The 20953-nt window shown below is 39.5% G+C and overlaps 1 protein-coding gene across 8 annotated transcripts in view; it reads left to right on the top strand.

Annotated features, from left to right (window-relative positions):
• dysf (dysferlin) overlaps positions 1 to 20953 on the top strand; it is a 312999-nt gene that overhangs the window by 52965 nt on the left and 239081 nt on the right. For all 8 annotated transcript variants that reach the window (XM_062983273.1, XM_062983274.1, XM_062983275.1 and 5 more), the window contains exon 4: positions 17615 to 17720. In XM_062983273.1, coding sequence (XP_062839343.1) covers positions 17615 to 17720 — 106 coding nt within the window. The remainder of the gene's footprint in view (positions 1 to 17614; positions 17721 to 20953) is intronic.

Genomic DNA, 20953 nt, shown 5'->3' on the forward strand with positions numbered 1-20953 from the left:
GGATGAGGGATTTCATCGTGGGTTTCAAAGTGACGAGTCTGTTAATGCTAGGAGAGAATTGCAGACCGTTGAGGATGATATTTTTGTTGGTTCCCATCAACCAGGGAAAGTGAAACCAGTTCTCTTGTAAAATGGCCTTTGGCCGATGGAAAGTTTTCCTGAGAAGCCAGATTAGGCTTGAGAATGGAGGGAGTGAAAAATAGACTAATTAGATGTTCTGAGAGAATCCATGAGAAGACCTTGAAGTCCAGGTACATTTGGCATGATCTCATAGTTACTTGTTGAGGCTTAATTTAAGTGGTGTTGGCTTTATGCCTCTCAGAGGAGACAACGTTGCTCTCGATTCAAGTTTCCTGTTTTGCTTTTGTTACTGGAAGGGATTGCCTTGGAAAAGCCTCCTGGTATCATGCTTATTGATTTATGTTTGAATGACTGCTGTGGATTTTGGCTCTCTTGACTTTATATACTGGGGCATTTCTGGATTACGGCAGTTTTGTACTTTCTACTCTTCTGCCCTTTTGGGAAATGCTTTCTCCCCTTTGTACCTGTTTTTCTTATACACCTTTGTAGATAGGACTACTGGACTCTGGTGAGGTGCTGGGTGAAAAGGTGTTTCAGGGCCAGAGTGCAACATCAGGTGCTCTGCTATAGCTGATTTCTCTGGTGGGATTAGTCACATTACATATATTAGGCAAACATTCAATGCCTTTTTAACATAGGACAAAGACAACAACATAGCTCCGAGCGGGCCTCGAACTTATGACCTCCTGGTCAGTGATTCATTGCAGTTAATTGCAATGGCTTGCTCTCCCGTCTGCGCCACAGCCCCGGAGCTACACGTACGAGTGAATACAAAAACTCTGATCACATGAGTAATCTCTGCTAGAAAAAAGCCTGCCTTGTTGGGTATTGTACCATGATATATCTTTGTTCAGCTACTCATTTCTTGATTAAATTGACTCATATGTTTAAGTACTGTATAACACTGTTGTGTATAATAGTTGACAACGTGTTGTTTTGCTATTTGGTTTTTGTTATAGATACAGTAGAGTCTCATTTATTCAACACTCACTTACCCAACATTCTGGATTATCCAACACATTTTTGTAGTCAATGTTTTCAATACATCATGTTATTTTGATGCTAAATTCATAAATACAGTAATTACTACATAGCATTACTGTGTATTGAACTATTTTTTCTGTCAAATTTGTTGTATAACATGATGTTTTGGTGTTTAATTTGTAAAATCATAACCTAATTTAATGTTTAATAGGCTTTTCCTTAATCTCTCCTTATTATCCAACATATTTGCTTATCCAACGTTCTGGCGGCCTGTTTACATTGGATAAGCGAGACTCTACTGTATCTGTGTTTCTTGGATGTTTGATTCATGTCTGGGCAATGCAACGTTTGGTGGTGCCTATGAAGACTTCTTATCTACAGCTGCATTGCAAGCAATAGACACCTGCAGTGGTTGAAGGATCTCTCTTATCTTTTGCTGAACGTAGCATTTGTTGAATTTTCTTGATGGGTCTGGAGATGGTTTTGTCAGAGAGCGCGGTTTGGATAAACACACATGCAGCGGAAGATCAACGAAGAATCACTGGCACCAATGAAGAGGCTGAAGCCTGTTTGGCTATCTACAAAAAGTTTACTAACAAACGGATAACTCTCAAGACGATATATACAGACAGAGTGCAGAGAGGCAGAGGGAGCAGAGGGCAGAGAGCAGATAACACAGGGAGCTATTTATAACCACCTCTGCTGTCTGATGCAATACACAGTTAACTCTTTACACACTTGCATAGTGGACAGCAGACAGTGCATGATGCAATCTCCAGCTCACATTGCAACACTATAACTCAATTACATTTAAACAACTCTATATACAATCATTCCTACTTCAACAGATTTGTAGGTTATTATTATTATTATTAAACTTTATTTGTACCCCGCTAGCATCTCCCGAAGGACTCGATGCGGCTTACAAAGGCCAAGGCCTCAACACACAATATAACAATACAAAACAAAAAGCAAATTAAAAACAATTAAAACAGTATAAACAACAAGCAATAACAATACGCTAAAACACAATAGAACTGGGCCGGGCCAGAGTAATGGGTACAAGATTGAAAGTGCTGATGTGACAGGTGATATATAAGGCTTCTAGGGCAAGTGCAGAGTGCGATATGCGATCTTAATTCTAATAAAGTGCTTATGGGACTTGGTATTGGAGATTTCCTATTAATTTGGGAAGGCACATTGGAACAGGTTGTGTTTCTTCATCAGTTTCCCTATGTGGTCAGTGGTTCCCTCGAAATACCTTGTGAAAGGACAACTCCCAGGACTCCGTAGCCTTGAGCCGTGGCATTAGAAGCGGAGTCGAACGAGTTGACCAGACCTTGTCCTTGGCTGACTTTCTTTGGGTTCAGAAAGGGGCCTCCATCCGTCCTTCATGTTGGGCCAAGGAGCAGAAAGTGACACTTCCTATTGGGAAATCTGGACCTCCCTTTGAGGCAGACAATGCGAGGAAACGCCAGGAGGGAAGCCATCCAAGGAAGACTTTCTCGTTTTGCAGAAATGCACGAACTGCTGGGATCTCCACCTTGGCCAGCCCTGCTCTGCTCCAGGAAGTTTCCAGGCAACGTTTGATTGATGTGTGATTTTGATAAATTGGGAACGGGGACCCGCTTTCCTTCCCAGCTTTGTTCCTCTCATAATGATATATATATTTGTTCCCCTGAGCAAACTGTATGAGGATGGAACGGGAAGCGGTGACTCTTAAATTGAATGCAAAATCCCACTCACTTTGGAGAGACTTATGGATTTAAAAATATATATTTTATGTATATATGTTAAGTTCTATCTTATGTTGGAGATTTTACATTGCATTAGATTTTTCAATGGTTGTGAGCAGCTTTATGTCTCAATCACACAGATAAAACCAGGATATAAATATAATATAATATAATATACTGTATATACTCGAGTAAAAGCCTAGTTTTTCAGCCCTTTTTTAGGACTGAAAAAGCCCCTCTTGGCTTATACTCAAGTAAGGGTCCTAGCTGACTTATACTCGAGTATATATGGTACATTTATTATTTTTCTCTATTTTTATTGGTATTGTTACATTTATTATTGTTAGTATTACATTTATTTTATTCTATTTTTATTTCTAATAATATATTTATTATTTCACTCTGATATTATTATTGTTAGTATTACATTTATTATTTTACTCTATTATTATTAAAAGGATGCATAAGGGCATTTACATTGAAGATGAGAATAATGATTTAATCTGAGTTTGACAGTCTTATCTTAAATTAGAGTTTTATGTAAATATTCAAAAACATTTAACCTACCGATGCCTCGCTTAATGTAATGTCATTGGTTTCTATTTTTATTTCTGAAATTTCCCACCCTCGGCTTATACTGGAGTCAATGTTTTCCCAGCTTTCTTGTGATAAAATTAGGTGCCTTGGCTTATATTTGGGTCGGCTTATACTCGAGTATATACGGTAATATAATAGTAGTAGTCAATCTCCTGCCTTCCTCCCTACAAGGAGACTTAACGGATATTAAAACATACCTAAAACAATATAGAAAAAAAATAAAAGTGAAACATATAGTATTTGCTTTGAGTTCTCCCTTCCTAGAGAATACGATTGCATCTACACTGTAGAGTTAATGCAGTTTGCCAATGCTTTAACTCCAATAACTCAGTGCTATGGAATCCTGGGAGTTGTAGTTCGACAAGAGCTTGAGCTTTTATTCCCAAAGAGTCATGGCATCCCACCAAACTACAAATCCCAAGTGGTTGCCATGAAGCAGGAGAATCAGATCCAGATGAATTTTCAAGCGACTGGCTTCTCCTTTCAGCGGAGGGCTTTTGGCGCCGTGCCCCGCTTAGAGCCGCTGGGACAGATGGGACTTCCCTAAATATAATCTTATTTATAACTGGCGGGAAAGACGGATGACTTGGAAACACGGAGGTCGGCCGTTTGCCAGGCGGATGCCGCAAGAAAAGGAAGTCGGGATAACAATGGCTGAAGCAGAGACCTCAATAGTCTGGAGTTGCACCTTTCTTTGCAAAATATCAGTTGCAAAATGTTTATAGTCTCCAAGTGGTGTTGCTCTTATTGTTGTTATTATTATTATATTTACAGTATTTATACCCCACTTTTTCTCCCCAAAGGTGACTCAAAGCAATTTGACATAACATAATAATAATAATAATAATAATAATAATAATAATAATAATAATATTCATCATCATCATCACCATCATCATCATCCCCTCTACAAACTAGAGCTGACAGCTGGCACAACAAAACATTGCATGGAAAGTTCCTTGACAAAATTGAAGGAAAAGCTGATAAGGAGAAGACCTGGCTCTGGCTCATGAATGGGACCCTGAAGAAGGAGACAGAAGGCCTAATCCTTGCAGCCCAGGAGCAAGACATCAGGACAAAGGCCATTAATAATAATAATAATAATAATAATAATAATAATAATAATAATATGGGCTCTGGCTCACGAATGGGACCCTGAAGAAGGAGACAGAAGGCCTGATCCTTGCAGCCCAGGAGCAAGACATCAGGACAAAGGCCATTAATAATAATAATAATAATAATAATAATAGAAGACCTGGCTCTGGCTCACGAATGGGACCCTGAAGAAGGAGACAGAAGGCCTGATCCTTGCAGCCCAGGAGCAAGACATCAGGACAAAGGCCATTAATAATAATAATAATAATAATAATAATAATAATAATAATAATAATAATAATATGGGCTCTGGCTCACGAATGGGACCCTGAAGAAGGAGACAGAAGGCCTGATCCTTGCAGCCCAGGAGCAAGACATCAGGACAAAGGCCATTAATAATAATAATAATAATAATAATAATAATAATAATAATAATAATAATATGGGCTCTGGCTCACGAATGGGACCCTGAAGAAGGAGACAGAAGGCCTGATCCTTGCAGCCCAGGAGCAAGACATCAGGACAAAGGCCATTAATAATAATAATAATAATAATAATAATAATAATAATAATAATAATAGAAGACCTGGCTCTGGCTCACGAATGGGACCCTGAAGAAGGAGACAGAAGGCCTGATCCTTGCAGCCCAGGAGCAAGACATCAGAACAAAGGCAATTAATAATAATAATAATAATAATAATAATAATAGAAGACCTGGCTCTGGCTCACGAATGGGACCCTGAAGAAGGAGACAGAAGGCCTGATCCTTGCAGCCCAGGAGCAAGACATCAGAACAAAGGCAATTAATAATAATAATAATAATAATAATAATAATAGAAGACCTGGCTCTGGCTCACGAATGGGACCCTGAAGAAGGAGACACAAGGCCTGATCCTTGCAGCCCAGGAGCAAGACATCAGGACAAAGGCCATTAATAATAATAATAATAATAATAATAATAATAATAATAATAATAATAATAGAAGACCTGGCTCTGGCTCACGAATGGGACGCTGAAGAAGGAGACAGAAGGCCTGATCCTTGCAGCCCAGGAGCAAGACATCAGGACAAAGGCCATTAATAATAATAATAATAATAATAATAATAATAATAATAATAATAGAAGACCTGGCTCTGGCTCACGAATGGGACCCTGAAGAAGGAGACAGAAGGCCTGATCCTTGCAGCCCAGGAGCAAGACATCAGGACAAAGGCAATTAATAATAATAATAATAATAATAATAATAATAATAATAATAATAATAGAAGACCTGGCTCTGGCTCACGAATGGGACCCTGAAGAAGGAGACAGAAGGCCTGATCCTTGCAGCCCAAGAGCAAGACATCAGGACAAAGGCAATTAATAATAATAATAATAATAATAATAGAAGACCTGGCTCTGGCTCACGAATGGGACCCTGAAGAAGGAGACAGAAGGCCTGATCCTTGCAGCCCAGGAGCAAGACATCAGGACAAAGGCAATTAATAATAATAATAATAATAATAATAATAATAATAATAATAATAATAATAGAAGACCTGGCTCTGGCTCACGAATGGGACCCTGAAGAAGGAGACAGAAGGCCTGATCCTTGCAGCCCAGGAGCAAGACATCAGGACAAAGGCCATTAATAATAATAATAATAATAATAATAATAATAATAATAATAATATGGGCTCTGGCTCACGAATGGGACCCTGAAGAAGGAGACAGAAGGCCTGATCCTTGCAGCCCAGGAGCAAGACATCAGGACAAAGGCAATTAATAATAATAATAATAATAATAATAATAATAATAATAATAATAATAGAAGACCTGGCTCTGGCTCACGAATGGGACCCTGAAGAAGGAGACAGAAGGCCTGATCCTTGCAGCCCAAGAGCAAGACATCAGGACAAAGGCAATTAATAATAATAATAATAATAATAATAGAAGACCTGGCTCTGGCTCACGAATGGGACCCTGAAGAAGGAGACAGAAGGCCTGATCCTTGCAGCCCAGGAGCAAGACATCAGGACAAAGGCAATTAATAATAATAATAATAATAATAATAATAATAATAATAATAATAATAATAGAAGACCTGGCTCTGGCTCACGAATGGGACCCTGAAGAAGGAGACAGAAGGCCTGATCCTTGCAGCCCAGGAGCAAGACATCAGGACAAAGGCCATTAATAATAATAATAATAATAATAATAATAATAATAATAATATGGGCTCTGGCTCACGAATGGGACCCTGAAGAAGGAGACAGAAGGCCTGATCCTTGCAGCCCAGGAGCAAGACATCAGGACAAAGGCCATTAATAATAATAATAATAATAATAATAATAATAATAATAATATGGGCTCTGGCTCACGAATGGGACCCTGAAGAAGGAGACAGAAGGCCTGATCCTTGCAGCCCAGGAGCAAGACATCAGGACAAAGGCCATTAATAATAATAATAATAATAATAATAATAATAATAATAATAATAATAATATGGGCTCTGGCTCACGAATGGGACCCTGAAGAAGGAGACAGAAGGCCTGATCCTTGCAGCCCAGGAGCAAGACATCAGGACAAAGGCAATTAATAATAATAATAATAATAATAATAATAATAATAATAATAATAGAAGACCTGGCTCTGGCTCACGAATGGGACCCTGAAGAAGGAGACAGAAGGCCTGATCCTTGCAGCCCAGGAGCAAGCCATCAGGACAAAGGCAATTAATAATAATAATAATAATAATAATAATAATAATAATAATAATAGAAGACCTGGCTCTGGCTCACGAATGGGACCCTGAAGAAGGAGACAGAAGGCCTAATCCTTGCAGCCCAGGAGCAAGACATCAGGACAAAGGCCATTAATAATAATAATAATAATAATAATAATAATAATAATAATAATATGGGCTCTGGCTCACGAATGGGACCCTGAAGAAGGAGACAGAAGGCCTGATCCTTGCAGCCCAGGAGCAAGACATCAGGACAAAGGCCATTAATAATAATAATAATAATAATAATAATAGAAGACCTGGCTCTGGCTCACGAATGGGACCCTGAAGAAGGAGACAGAAGGCCTGATCCTTGCAGCCCAGGAGCAAGACATCAGGACAAAGGCCATTAATAATAATAATAATAATAATAATAATAATAATAATAATAATAATAATAATATGGGCTCTGGCTCACGAATGGGACCCTGAAGAAGGAGACAGAAGGCCTGATCCTTGCAGCCCAGGAGCAAGACATCAGGACAAAGGCCATTAATAATAATAATAATAATAATAATAATAATAATAATAATAATAATATGGGCTCTGGCTCACGAATGGGACCCTGAAGAAGGAGACAGAAGGCCTGATCCTTGCAGCCCAGGAGCAAGACATCAGGACAAAGGCCATTAATAATAATAATAATAATAATAATAATAATAATAATAATAATAGAAGACCTGGCTCTGGCTCACGAATGGGACCCTGAAGAAGGAGACAGAAGGCCTGATCCTTGCAGCCCAGGAGCAAGACATCAGAACAAAGGCAATTAATAATAATAATAATAATAATAATAATAATAGAAGACCTGGCTCTGGCTCACGAATGGGACCCTGAAGAAGGAGACAGAAGGCCTGATCCTTGCAGCCCAGGAGCAAGACATCAGAACAAAGGCAATTAATAATAATAATAATAATAATAATAATAATAGAAGACCTGGCTCTGGCTCACGAATGGGACCCTGAAGAAGGAGACACAAGGCCTGATCCTTGCAGCCCAGGAGCAAGACATCAGGACAAAGGCCATTAATAATAATAATAATAATAATAATAATAATAATAATAATAATAATAATAATAATAGAAGACCTGGCTCTGGCTCACGAATGGGACGCTGAAGAAGGAGACAGAAGGCCTGATCCTTGCAGCCCAGGAGCAAGACATCAGGACAAAGGCCATTAATAATAATAATAATAATAATAATAATAATAATAATAATAATAATAGAAGACCTGGCTCTGGCTCACGAATGGGACCCTGAAGAAGGAGACAGAAGGCCTGATCCTTGCAGCCCAGGAGCAAGACATCAGAACAAAGGCAATTAATAATAATAATAATAATAATAATAATAATAGAAGACCTGGCTCTGGCTCACGAATGGGACCCTGAAGAAGGAGACACAAGGCCTGATCCTTGCAGCCCAGGAGCAAGACATCAGGACAAAGGCCATTAATAATAATAATAATAATAATAATAATAATAATAATAATAATAATAATAGAAGACCTGGCTCTGGCTCACGAATGGGACGCTGAAGAAGGAGACAGAAGGCCTGATCCTTGCAGCCCAGGAGCAAGACATCAGGACAAAGGCCATTAATAATAATAATAATAATAATAATAATAATAATAATAATAATAGAAGACCTGGCTCTGGCTCACGAATGGGACCCTGAAGAAGGAGACAGAAGGCCTGATCCTTGCAGCCCAGGAGCAAGACATCAGGACAAAGGCAATTAATAATAATAATAATAATAATAATAATAATAATAATAATAATAATAATAGAAGACCTGGCTCTGGCTCACGAATGGGACCCTGAAGAAGGAGACAGAAGGCCTGATCCTTGCAGCCCAAGAGCAAGACATCAGGACAAAGGCAATTAATAATAATAATAATAATAATAATAGAAGACCTGGCTCTGGCTCACGAATGGGACCCTGAAGAAGGAGACAGAAGGCCTGATCCTTGCAGCCCAGGAGCAAGACATCAGGACAAAGGCAATTAATAATAATAATAATAATAATAATAATAATAATAATAATAATAATAGAAGACCTGGCTCTGGCTCACGAATGGGACCCTGAAGAAGGAGACAGAAGGCCTGATCCTTGCAGCCCAGGAGCAAGACATCAGGACAAAGGCCATTAATAATAATAATAATAATAATAATAATAATAATAATAATATGGGCTCTGGCTCACGAATGGGACCCTGAAGAAGGAGACAGAAGGCCTGATCCTTGCAGCCCAGGAGCAAGACATCAGGACAAAGGCAATTAATAATAATAATAATAATAATAATAATAATAATAATAATAATAATAGAAGACCTGGCTCTGGCTCACGAATGGGACCCTGAAGAAGGAGACAGAAGGCCTGATCCTTGCAGCCCAAGAGCAAGACATCAGGACAAAGGCAATTAATAATAATAATAATAATAATAATAGAAGACCTGGCTCTGGCTCACGAATGGGACCCTGAAGAAGGAGACAGAAGGCCTGATCCTTGCAGCCCAGGAGCAAGACATCAGGACAAAGGCAATTAATAATAATAATAATAATAATAATAATAATAATAATAATAATAATAATAGAAGACCTGGCTCTGGCTCACGAATGGGACCCTGAAGAAGGAGACAGAAGGCCTGATCCTTGCAGCCCAGGAGCAAGACATCAGGACAAAGGCCATTAATAATAATAATAATAATAATAATAATAATAATAATAATAATAATATGGGCTCTGGCTCACGAATGGGACCCTGAAGAAGGAGACAGAAGGCCTGATCCTTGCAGCCCAGGAGCAAGACATCAGGACAAAGGCCATTAATAATAATAATAATAATAATAATAATAATAATAATAATATGGGCTCTGGCTCACGAATGGGACCCTGAAGAAGGAGACAGAAGGCCTGATCCTTGCAGCCCAGGAGCAAGACATCAGGACAAAGGCCATTAATAATAATAATAATAATAATAATAATAATAATAATAATAATAATAATATGGGCTCTGGCTCACGAATGGGACCCTGAAGAAGGAGACAGAAGGCCTGATCCTTGCAGCCCAGGAGCAAGACATCAGGACAAAGGCAATTAATAATAATAATAATAATAATAATAATAATAATAATAATAATAGAAGACCTGGCTCTGGCTCACGAATGGGACCCTGAAGAAGGAGACAGAAGGCCTGATCCTTGCAGCCCAGGAGCAAGACATCAGGACAAAGGCCATTAATAATAATAATAATAATAATAATAATAATAATAATAATATGGGCTCTGGCTCACGAATGGGACCCTGAAGAAGGAGACAGAAGGCCTGATCCTTGCAGCCCAGGAGCAAGACATCAGGACAAAGGCCATTAATAATAATAATAATAATAATAATAATAATAATAATAATAATAATAATATGGGCTCTGGCTCACGAATGGGACCCTGAAGAAGGAGACAGAAGGCCTGATCCTTGCAGCCCAGGAGCAAGACATCAGGACAAAGGCCATTAATAATAATAATAATAATAATAATAATAATAATAATAATAATAATAATAGAAGACCTGGCTCTGGCTCACGAATGGGACGCTGAAGAAGGAGACAGAAGGCCTGATCCTTGCAGCCCAGGAGCAAGACATCAGGACAAAGGCCATTAATAATAATAATAATAATAATAATAATAATAATAGAAGACCTGGCTCTGGCTCACGAATGGGACCCTGAAGAAGGAGACAGAAGGCCTGATCCTTGCAGCCCAGGAGCAAGACATCAGAACAAAGGCAATTAATAATAATAATAATAATAATAATAGAAGACCTGGCTCTGGCTCACGAATGGGACCCTGAAGAAGGAGACAGAAGGCCTGATCCTTGCAGCCCAGGAGCAAGACATCAGGACAAAGGAAATTAATAATAATAATAATAATAATAATAATAATAATAATAATAATAATAGAAGACCTGGCTCTGGCTCACGAATGGGACCCTGAAGAAGGAGACAGAAGGCCTGATCCTTGCAGCCCAAGAGCAAGACATCAGGACAAAGGCAATTAATAATAATAATAATAATAATAATAGAAGACCTGGCTCTGGCTCACGAATGGGACCCTGAAGAAGGAGACAGAAGGCCTGATCCTTGCAGCCCAGGAGCAAGACATCAGGACAAAGGCAATTAATAATAATAATAATAATAATAATAATAATAATAATAATAATAATAATAGAAGACCTGGCTCTGGCTCACGAATGGGACCCTGAAGAAGGAGACAGAAGGCCTGATCCTTGCAGCCCAAGAGCAAGACATCAGGACAAAGGCAATTAATAATAATAATAATAATAATAATAATAATAGAAGACCTGGCTCTGGCTCACGAATGGGACCCTGAAGAAGGAGACAGAAGGCCTGATCCTTGCAGCCCAGGAGCAAGACATCAGGACAAAGGCAATTAATAATAATAATAATAATAATAATAATAATAATAATAATAATAATAGAAGACCTGGCTCTGGCTCACGAATGGGACCCTGAAGAAGGAGACAGAAGGCCTGATCCTTGCAGCCCAAGAGCAAGACATCAGGACAAAGGCAATTAATAATAATAATAATAATAATAATAATAATAGAAGACCTGGCTCTGGCTCACGAATGGGACCCTGAAGAAGGAGACAGAAGGCCTGATCCTTGCAGCCCAGGAGCAAGACATCAGGACAAAGGCCATTAATAATAATAATAATAATAATAATAATAATAATAATAATAATAATAGAAGACCTGGCTCTGGCTCACGAATGGGACCCTGAAGAAGGAGACAGAAGGCCTGATCCTTGCAGCCCAGGAGCAAGCCATCAGGACAAAGGCAATTAATAATAATAATAATAATAATAATAATAATAATAATAATAATAATAATAGAAGACCTGGCTCTGGCTCACGAATGGGACCCTGAAGAAGGAGACAGAAGGCCTGATCCTTGCAGCCCAAGAGCAAGACATCAGGACAAAGGCAATTAATAATAATAATAATAATAATAATAATAATAATAGAAGACCTGGCTCTGGCTCACGAATGGGACCCTGAAGAAGGAGACAGAAGGCCTGATCCTTGCAGCCCAGGAGCAAGACATCAGGGCAAAGGCAATTAATAATAATAATAATAATAATAATAATAATAATAATAATAATAATAATAGAAGACCTGGCTCTGGCTCACGAATGGGACCCTGAAGAAGGAGACAGAAGGCCTGATCCTTGCAGCCCAGGAGCAAGACATCAGGACAAAGGCCATTAATAATAATAATAATAATAATAATAATAATAATAATAATAATAGAAGACCTGGCTCTGGCTCACGAATGGGACCCTGAAGAAGGAGACAGAAGGCCTGATCCTTGCAGCCCAGGAGCAAGCCATCAGGACAAAGGCAATTAATAATAATAATAATAATAATAATAATAATAATAATAATAATAATAATAGAAGACCTGGCTCTGGCTCACGAATGGGACCCTGAAGAAGGAGACAGAAGGCCTGATCCTTGCAGCCCAGGAGCAAGACATCAGAACAAAGGCAATTAATAATAATAATAATAATAATAATAATAATAATAATAATAGAAGACCTGGCTCTGGCTCACGAATGGGACCCTGAAGAAGGAGACAGAAGGCCTGATCCTTGCAGCCCAGGAGCAAGACATCAGGACAAAGGCAATTAATAATAATAATAATAATAATAATAATAATAATAATAATAATAATAGAAGACCTGGCTCTGGCTCACGAATGGGACCCTGAAGAAGGAGACAGAAGGCCTGATCCTTGCAGCCCAGGAGCAAGACATCAGGACAAAGGCCATTAATAATAATAATAATAATAATAATAATAATAATAATAATAGAAGACCTGGCTCTGGCTCACGAATGGGACCCTGAAGAAGGAGACAGAAGGCCTGATCCTTGCAGCCCAGGAGCAAGACATCAGGACAAAGGCCATTAATAATAATAATAATAATAATAATAATAATAATAATAATAGAAGACCTGGCTCTGGCTCACGAATGGGACCCTGAAGAAGGAGACAGAAGGCCTGATCCTTGCAGCCCAGGAGCAAGACATCAGAACAAAGGCAATTAATAATAATAATAATAATAATAATAATAATAATAATAATAGAAGACCTGGCTCTGGCTCACGAATGGGACCCTGAAGAAGGAGACAGAAGGCCTGATCCTTGCAGCCCAGGAGCAAGACATCAGGGCAAAGGCAATTAATAATAATAATAATAATAATAATAATAATAATAATAATAATAATAGAAGACCTGGCTCTGGCTCACGAATGGGACCCTGAAGAAGGAGACAGAAGGCCTGATCCTTGCAGCCCAGGAGCAAGACATCAGGACAAAGGCAATTAATAATAATAATAATAATAATAATAATAATAATAATAATAATAATAGAAGACCTGGCTCTGGCTCACGAATGGGACCCTGAAGAAGGAGACAGAAGGCCTGATCCTTGCAGCCCAGGAGCAAGACATCAGGACAAAGGCCATTAATAATAATAATAATAATAATAATAATAATAATAATAATAGAAGACCTGGCTCTGGCTCACGAATGGGACCCTGAAGAAGGAGACAGAAGGCCTGATCCTTGCAGCCCAGGAGCAAGCCATCAGGACAAAGGCAATTAATAATAATAATAATAATAATAATAATAGAAGACCTGGCTCTGGCTCACGAATGGGACCCTGAAGAAGGAGACAGAAGGCCTGATCCTTGCAGCCCAGGAGCAAGACATCAGGACAAAGGCCATTAATAATAATAATAATAATAATAATAATAATAATAATAATAATAGAAGACCTGGCTCTGGCTCACGAATGGGACCCTGAAGAAGGAGACAGAAGGCCTGATCCTTGCAGCCCAGGAGCAAGACATCAGGACAAATGAAATCAAGGCCAAGATCGAAAAATGAGCTGATGACCCAAAATGCAGACTGTGCAAGGAAACCGATGAAACCATTGATCATATCCTCAGCTGCTGTAAGAAAATCGTACAGACAGACTACAAACAGAGGCACAACTATGAGGCCCAAATGATTCATTGGAACTTATGCCTCAAGTACCACCTCCCAGCAGCAAAGAACTGGTGGGATCACAAACCTGCAAAAGGATTGGAAAATGAGCACGCAAAGATACTGTGGGACTTCCGAATCCAGACTGACAAAGTTCTGGAACACAACACACCAGACATCATAGTTGTGGAAAAGAAAAAGGTTTGGATCATTGATGTCGCCGTCCCAGGTGACAGTCGCATTGACGAAAAACAACCGGAAAAACTCAGCCACTATCAGGACCTCAAGATTGAACTTCAAAGACTCTGGCAGAAACCAGTGCAGGTGGTCCCGGTGGTGATGGGCACACTGGGTGCCGTGCCAAAAGATCTCAGTCGGCATTTGGAAACAATAGACATTGACAAAATTACGATCTGTCAACTGCAAAAGGCCACCCGACTGGGACCTGCGCGCATCATCCAAAAATACATCACACAGTCCTAGACACTTGGGAAGTGTTTGACTTGTGGTTTTGTGATATGAAATCCAGCATATCTATCTTGTTTGCTGTGTCATAATAAAATAATAATAATAATAATAACAATAACAACAACAACAACAATTTATATCCTGCCCTTCTCCCCAATGGGACTCAGAGCGGATACAGGCAAACATTTGATACCTTGTTGCAATGCAATGAGACACACATACACAGACAAAGGCAAAGGCTTCTCCTTTCATTTCCGGTTTTGGATGCGGTTGCCCATCTCTGGCTCTGGGAAGGAGATGCTCTTCTCCATTTCCAAGCCGAGGAGCCTGCGTTTTCACCTCCTGGTTGTGTGATCGGCATGATTGCTTGGAATATCTTTATGCCTTTCCCGCTGAATTGGTACCTATTGATCTTCTCACATTTTCATGTTTTCAAACTGCTAGGTTGGCGGGAGCTAAGGCTAACAGCGGGAGCTCACCCCGTCCCTTGGATTTAGTGAGAATCCACTGGTGCAATGAGAATCCATGGATTCAATGAGATTCAATGAGAATCCTCTCTTGCCTCCACAACAAGTCACATTTTTCTAAATCCAATTCTCACAGAGAATGTGACGGGAAATTATTATTATTATTATTATTATTATTATTATTATTATTATTATTATTATTATCATTATCGTTTATATCCTGCTTTTCCGCTCCACAAGGAGACTCAAACTGGCTAAAATTATATATATAATGTTATATATATATACATATATATTATATGATTTATATTCCACCCTTCTCACCCAGAAGGGGACTCAGAGCGGATCAAAGAACACACATATGGCAAACATTCAATGCCGGTTCTAACAACGACAAGACAGACAACAGATAGAAGTATACATAGGCTTTCCCATCTTCTGGCATCTTTGGAGGCTGTGCTCAGTTCTGGCCACTGGGGGTGCTGTCGCTCCATCTCCAGACAGCCTGGAAAACTCACAGCAACCCAATTGTTAGTATTAAAAACAATTCAGATTAAATCCATAAAAGCATATAAAACCACAGCAGCCCTATATAAGCTCTGCCTGGCCACGTGTTGCTGTGGCTTATGGGAATCCTTTGTTGACTAGGTGGAATAGCAGTGAATAGCCTTGCAGCCTCAAAGCCTGGCTGTTTTCTTATGCAAATCCTTGTTTGGTGAGCTGGAATACAATGGAAGAGGCTTGCTGCCTGGAAGGCTGGGTACTTGCGTTCTAGGGGAATGGCTTTTTGGGCTGCTAGAATTGCAATGAATAGCCTCACTACTTCAAAGCCTGGCTGCTTTCTACATAGGGCCATCCTTTGTTGGCCAGGTTGAATGGGACGGAGTAGCCTCGTGGCTTCAAAACCTGAGGGTTTTCCATCTAGGGGAAATCTTGGTTGGCTAGGTTGAACAGCACTGAATAGCCTTGCTGCTTGCAAGCCAGGCCGCATTCTACCTTGCGGAATCCTTGGTTGGCCAGTTTGAATAGCAATGAATAGTTTCAGTGTGGCAGGTGTGAATGCTGCAATTAGGCACCTTGATTAGCATTTAATGGCCTTGCAGCTTCAAAGTCTGGCTGCTTCCTGCCTGGGGGAATCCTTTGTTGGGAGGTGTTAGCTGGCCCTGGTTGTTTCCTTTCTGGAATTTCCCTGTTTACAGAGTGTTGCTCTTTATTTACTGACCTGGTTTTAGAGATTATATTGTTCGGTATTATTATTATACCACAGTAATTATTATATATTATATTTATAATCTTATATTATCTGCTTAGAACTGGATTATATGAGGCCCCTTCTACACAGCTGTATAAAATCCACACTGAACTGGATTATATGGCAGTGTGGGCTCAAGATAATCCAGTTCAAAGCAGATACTGTGGATTATCCTGCCTTGGCATTCTGGGTTATATAGCTGTGTGGAAGGGCCTTGAGTCTACACTGCCATATAATCCAGTTCAAATCAGATAATCTGTATTTTATGACTATGTCTTTTGTGGCCAAATTTGGCGTGATTTGGTTCAGTGCTTTTGTTGTTTACTCCATAATAAAACACACATTACATTTTTATATATATAGACTATCTGTGCCCGGCCACGTGTTGCTGTGGCTTATGGGAATCCTTTGTTGACTAGGTGGAATAGCAGTGAATAGCCTTGCAGCCTCAAAGCCTGGCTGTTTTCTTATGCAAATCCTTGTTTGGTGAGCTGGAATACAAAGGAATAGGCTTGCTGCTTGGAAGCCTGGATTATATGGCAGTGTGGAGTCAAGATAATCCAGTTCAAATCAGATAATATAAGATTCTAAATTGGTTAGGTGTGGAAGGGCCTTGAGTCTACACTGCCATACAATCCAGTGCAAATTAGATAATCTGTGGAAGAGGCCTAAGTGAGGCCTAACTCTGCCTGTCCCCTGGGCTGAGTCGGTTGCTAGGAGACCAAGTGGGTGGAGCTTAGCCTTCTAACTGGCAGCAATTGGATAAAAGCAATTATTCCTCTCTCTCTAATTAGGACTTTATTTTTCTTTTCTTTTTGTTGTATCAACCTAGAGGCGCGGATGATGGGTTGTGTTGTCAAATTTCGAGGTTGGGGGGCCTGTAGTTTTGTTGTTTTGTCCGCTGCCCTGATGTCATCACTCTTTTATATATATAGATATGGCTGTAGTCACACTTGAGAAATCTCCCTGTTCTGAATTACATATGTACACATTGTTAAAATCCAAGAGAGAATCCACGGATGGAATGCAGTTGAGTATTTGCAGTGGAGCGGGTGGGCCTCCCATCGCGCCTCACGTCCTCGCTCTTCTCCTTCTCTGCAGGTTCCTGGGCGAAGCCCACGTGCCGCTGAGGGATGTCCTCTCCTCGCCCCACTTGGCCGCCAGCTTCAACGCTCCTCTGCTGGATGCCAGGAAGCAAACCACCGGGGTGAGTCCGCCGGGCCATGGAGAGGGTTCTCACCTGTTGCATCTCTTGCAGGCCTGGCCCAACTTGGGCCCTCCCTCCAGGTGTTTTGGACTCCAACTCCCACAATTCCTAACAGGCTATCAGCACGTTGGAGTTGAAGTCCAAAACACACTTTATTTATATTCCGCTTTATTTCCCCGGAGGGACTCAGAGTAGATTACGGTACACCTATAAAGCAAACATCCAATGCCTTTTACACAGTGAACAACATGGACATACAATACACCAGTGTCAAGGACAGAACGCCACAAGCTCAAAGATAACAGAGTTTATTGGATTTACAGAACTCAAAATGCCCGTAAAAGACAAGGGCAAGGCAACTTTAGCCTTTAAAAACAAAAAGAGGCAAGAAAAACGTTCAAAAGATAAACCGGATTAAACCGGAGTTTAATCCGGGTAAAATCAAAACAGCTTGCTTCAGCCTGGGGAAAAACAAACAGAAGCTGGGAAACAAAGAGTTCAAAAGAATGCAACTAATTGGCAGCAGATGCCTCTCTGCTGCCAGCACTATGTTTTGAGTAACTAGGAGTCACTCCTTCACACAGCAAGGCAAATTTCCAATACAAACTCAGCAGCCAAGGATCGAAGCAGTAGCGTAGTCCCAGTTCGTTCCGTAGGTCGAGAGGCAGAATCAGACGTTTGCAGTTTTCCAAGTTCAATAGGAGAAAGCGAGCCCGTAGTCAGTTTTCAGTCCGTAAATCCAGAGTAGCAGATGGCGTCCGTCAAGAAGACGACGGAAGGTCAAAGCTATTGAGATTAAGCAGAGGTTTTGCACAAACAAAAGCCCACACAATTCCTCCCGCCGTCTGAACCCAAATTCCAAAACAACTTACGTATCAGCACACGAAAACACACCAGTCTTCAGGAAAGCGTCCCACACAGATCCCAAGCGTTCGTCCAGATTACCTTGCCCAACGCAATTTGCAATTGCTCCCAAGCCTCATTTTATGCCAGTTACAACTCCTCATCACTATCAGCTGCCCTCCTTAACCCGGGCGTTTCCTCATCACTTTCCTCATCAGAGCTGGAACACCTCTGACTACGCCCCACAGCATCCCCAGCTGTGGATCCCGTCCCATCCCTCCAGCTTGTCCATGGGTCTAATCCTGAAGGTCCCCATTCATCTTCCATCCCATTATTGCCAGTGGCACCCAACTCCTCCCTTACCCGAGTCCAATCCATCTCATCCTCTTCCGAGCTAACCAGCTCTTCCTCCATTCTCTCCGTGAACCCCTTAAAAGACTCTTCGTCAGATGGTTCTGCAAAGATATCTCGCAGCCTCTTTCTTTCTCGCTCCTCGAGAGTATCTGACTCTCGAGGAGTCTTACGTCCACGTCTGCCAGAAGCAGAGCCATGAGGCTCAATCATAACAACCAGTGATTCCCAAAGTGGGCACTGCAGCGATCCAGGGGGGCGGTGATGGCACCTACCCTGTTTCCCCGAAAATAAGACAGGGTCTTAATTTTTGCTCCCAAAGATGCTCCAGGTCAGGGGTCCTCAAACTTTTTAAGCCGAGGGCCGGTCCACAATCCTTCTGACTGTTGAGGGGCCGGATTATCATTTGAAAAAAAATACAAACAAATTCCGATGCACACTGCATATGTCTTATTTGTAGTGCAAAAACAACACCAACAACAAGAACAAGAACAATGAAAGAACAATACAATATTTAAAAATAAAAACAATTTTAACCAACATACATTTAGCAGGATTTCAATGGGAAGTGTGGTCCTGCTTCTGGCCAATGAGATAGTCAAGTTAATTAGGGTTGTTGTTGTTGTTGTTGTTGTTGTGTGCCTTCAAGTCATTTCAGACTTTGGGTGAACCTAAGTCTAAAATTTATTTATTATTTATTTACTGCATTTATTTACTACATTTGTATCACACCCTTCTCACCCCAAAGGGGATTCAGAGTGGCTTACAAATTATATGTACATACAATATATTATATTATTAGCATAGCACAATATTAGCATTATATATTACTATATTGAACTATACCACTATACTGTAATATTATTTGTAATATTATATGTAATATAGAATATATAATCAATATTATTATATGGTATTATTATTAGTGTTATATTGTATTACATTATAATATTATTATCAATATTATATGTATATACAATATATTATATTATAAAACTGAGGGCGGGGGCCAGGTAAATGACCTCGGAGGGCCGTATCCGGCCCCCGGACCTTAGTTTGGGGACCCCTGCTCTAGGTCTTATTTTCAGGGGATGTCTTATTTTTCCATGAAGAAGAGCTCACATTTATTGTTGAACAATAAAATGAACATTTATTATATACTGTAAAGTAGTTGTCATCACAAACCAGCATAACCAGACAAACTGTGAATCCTATCAAGAATTTCTTGTTACTACCATTATTTCCATGTACAACAATCTATGGTACCTCTTGCAGTTTAGGTTTCACAAGGTTTCCACGCTGATTTCTCTCTATTTTAGTTTCAATGTAGTCATGAATGATGAATAATATAATATACTATAATAATAATATGATAATACTATAATGATATATATTAATGAGATAATATAATAATAGGATATAATAATAACAGAATATGATAATAATATGGTATTAATAAGAAAATATAATAATGGGATATAATAACAGAATAGCATAATAATATATTAATAGGATAATATAAAATGGAATATAATAATAACAGAATATGTTAATAATAATAAAATAATAATATGATAATATAATAGAATAATAGTATAGAATAGAATGATATAAAATATATTAATAGGATAATATAAAATGGAATATAATAATAACAGAATAATAATATAATAATATGGAAATATGATAGAATAATAATATAATGATATAATAATAATAATAGAAAAATATAATGTAATGATATGAAATATATTAATAGGATAATATAATAATGGGATATAATAATAGTAACAGAATATGATGATAATAATATGGTAATAGAATAATAGTACAAAATAATAAGTTTCATGGCATAGGATAGGAATAAGGATGAGAGGAGAATCCCAATGCGTCCTGTACCTTTAAGAAGCTGAAGGAGCAGGACGAGTGGAAAGCCCTCTTCCTTCCTTCCCTCCCACCCTCCCTTGCCCTGGCTCCAGGAGCCAATCAGAAGCCTTGGGGGGCGAAGGGAGCATGGCCAGGACGGAGCCTTCTCTCGG

Source organism: Anolis carolinensis, chromosome 5 (assembly GCF_035594765.1).
Source record: "Anolis carolinensis isolate JA03-04 chromosome 5, rAnoCar3.1.pri, whole genome shotgun sequence".
NCBI classification, from domain to species: domain Eukaryota; kingdom Metazoa; phylum Chordata; class Lepidosauria; order Squamata; family Dactyloidae; genus Anolis; species Anolis carolinensis.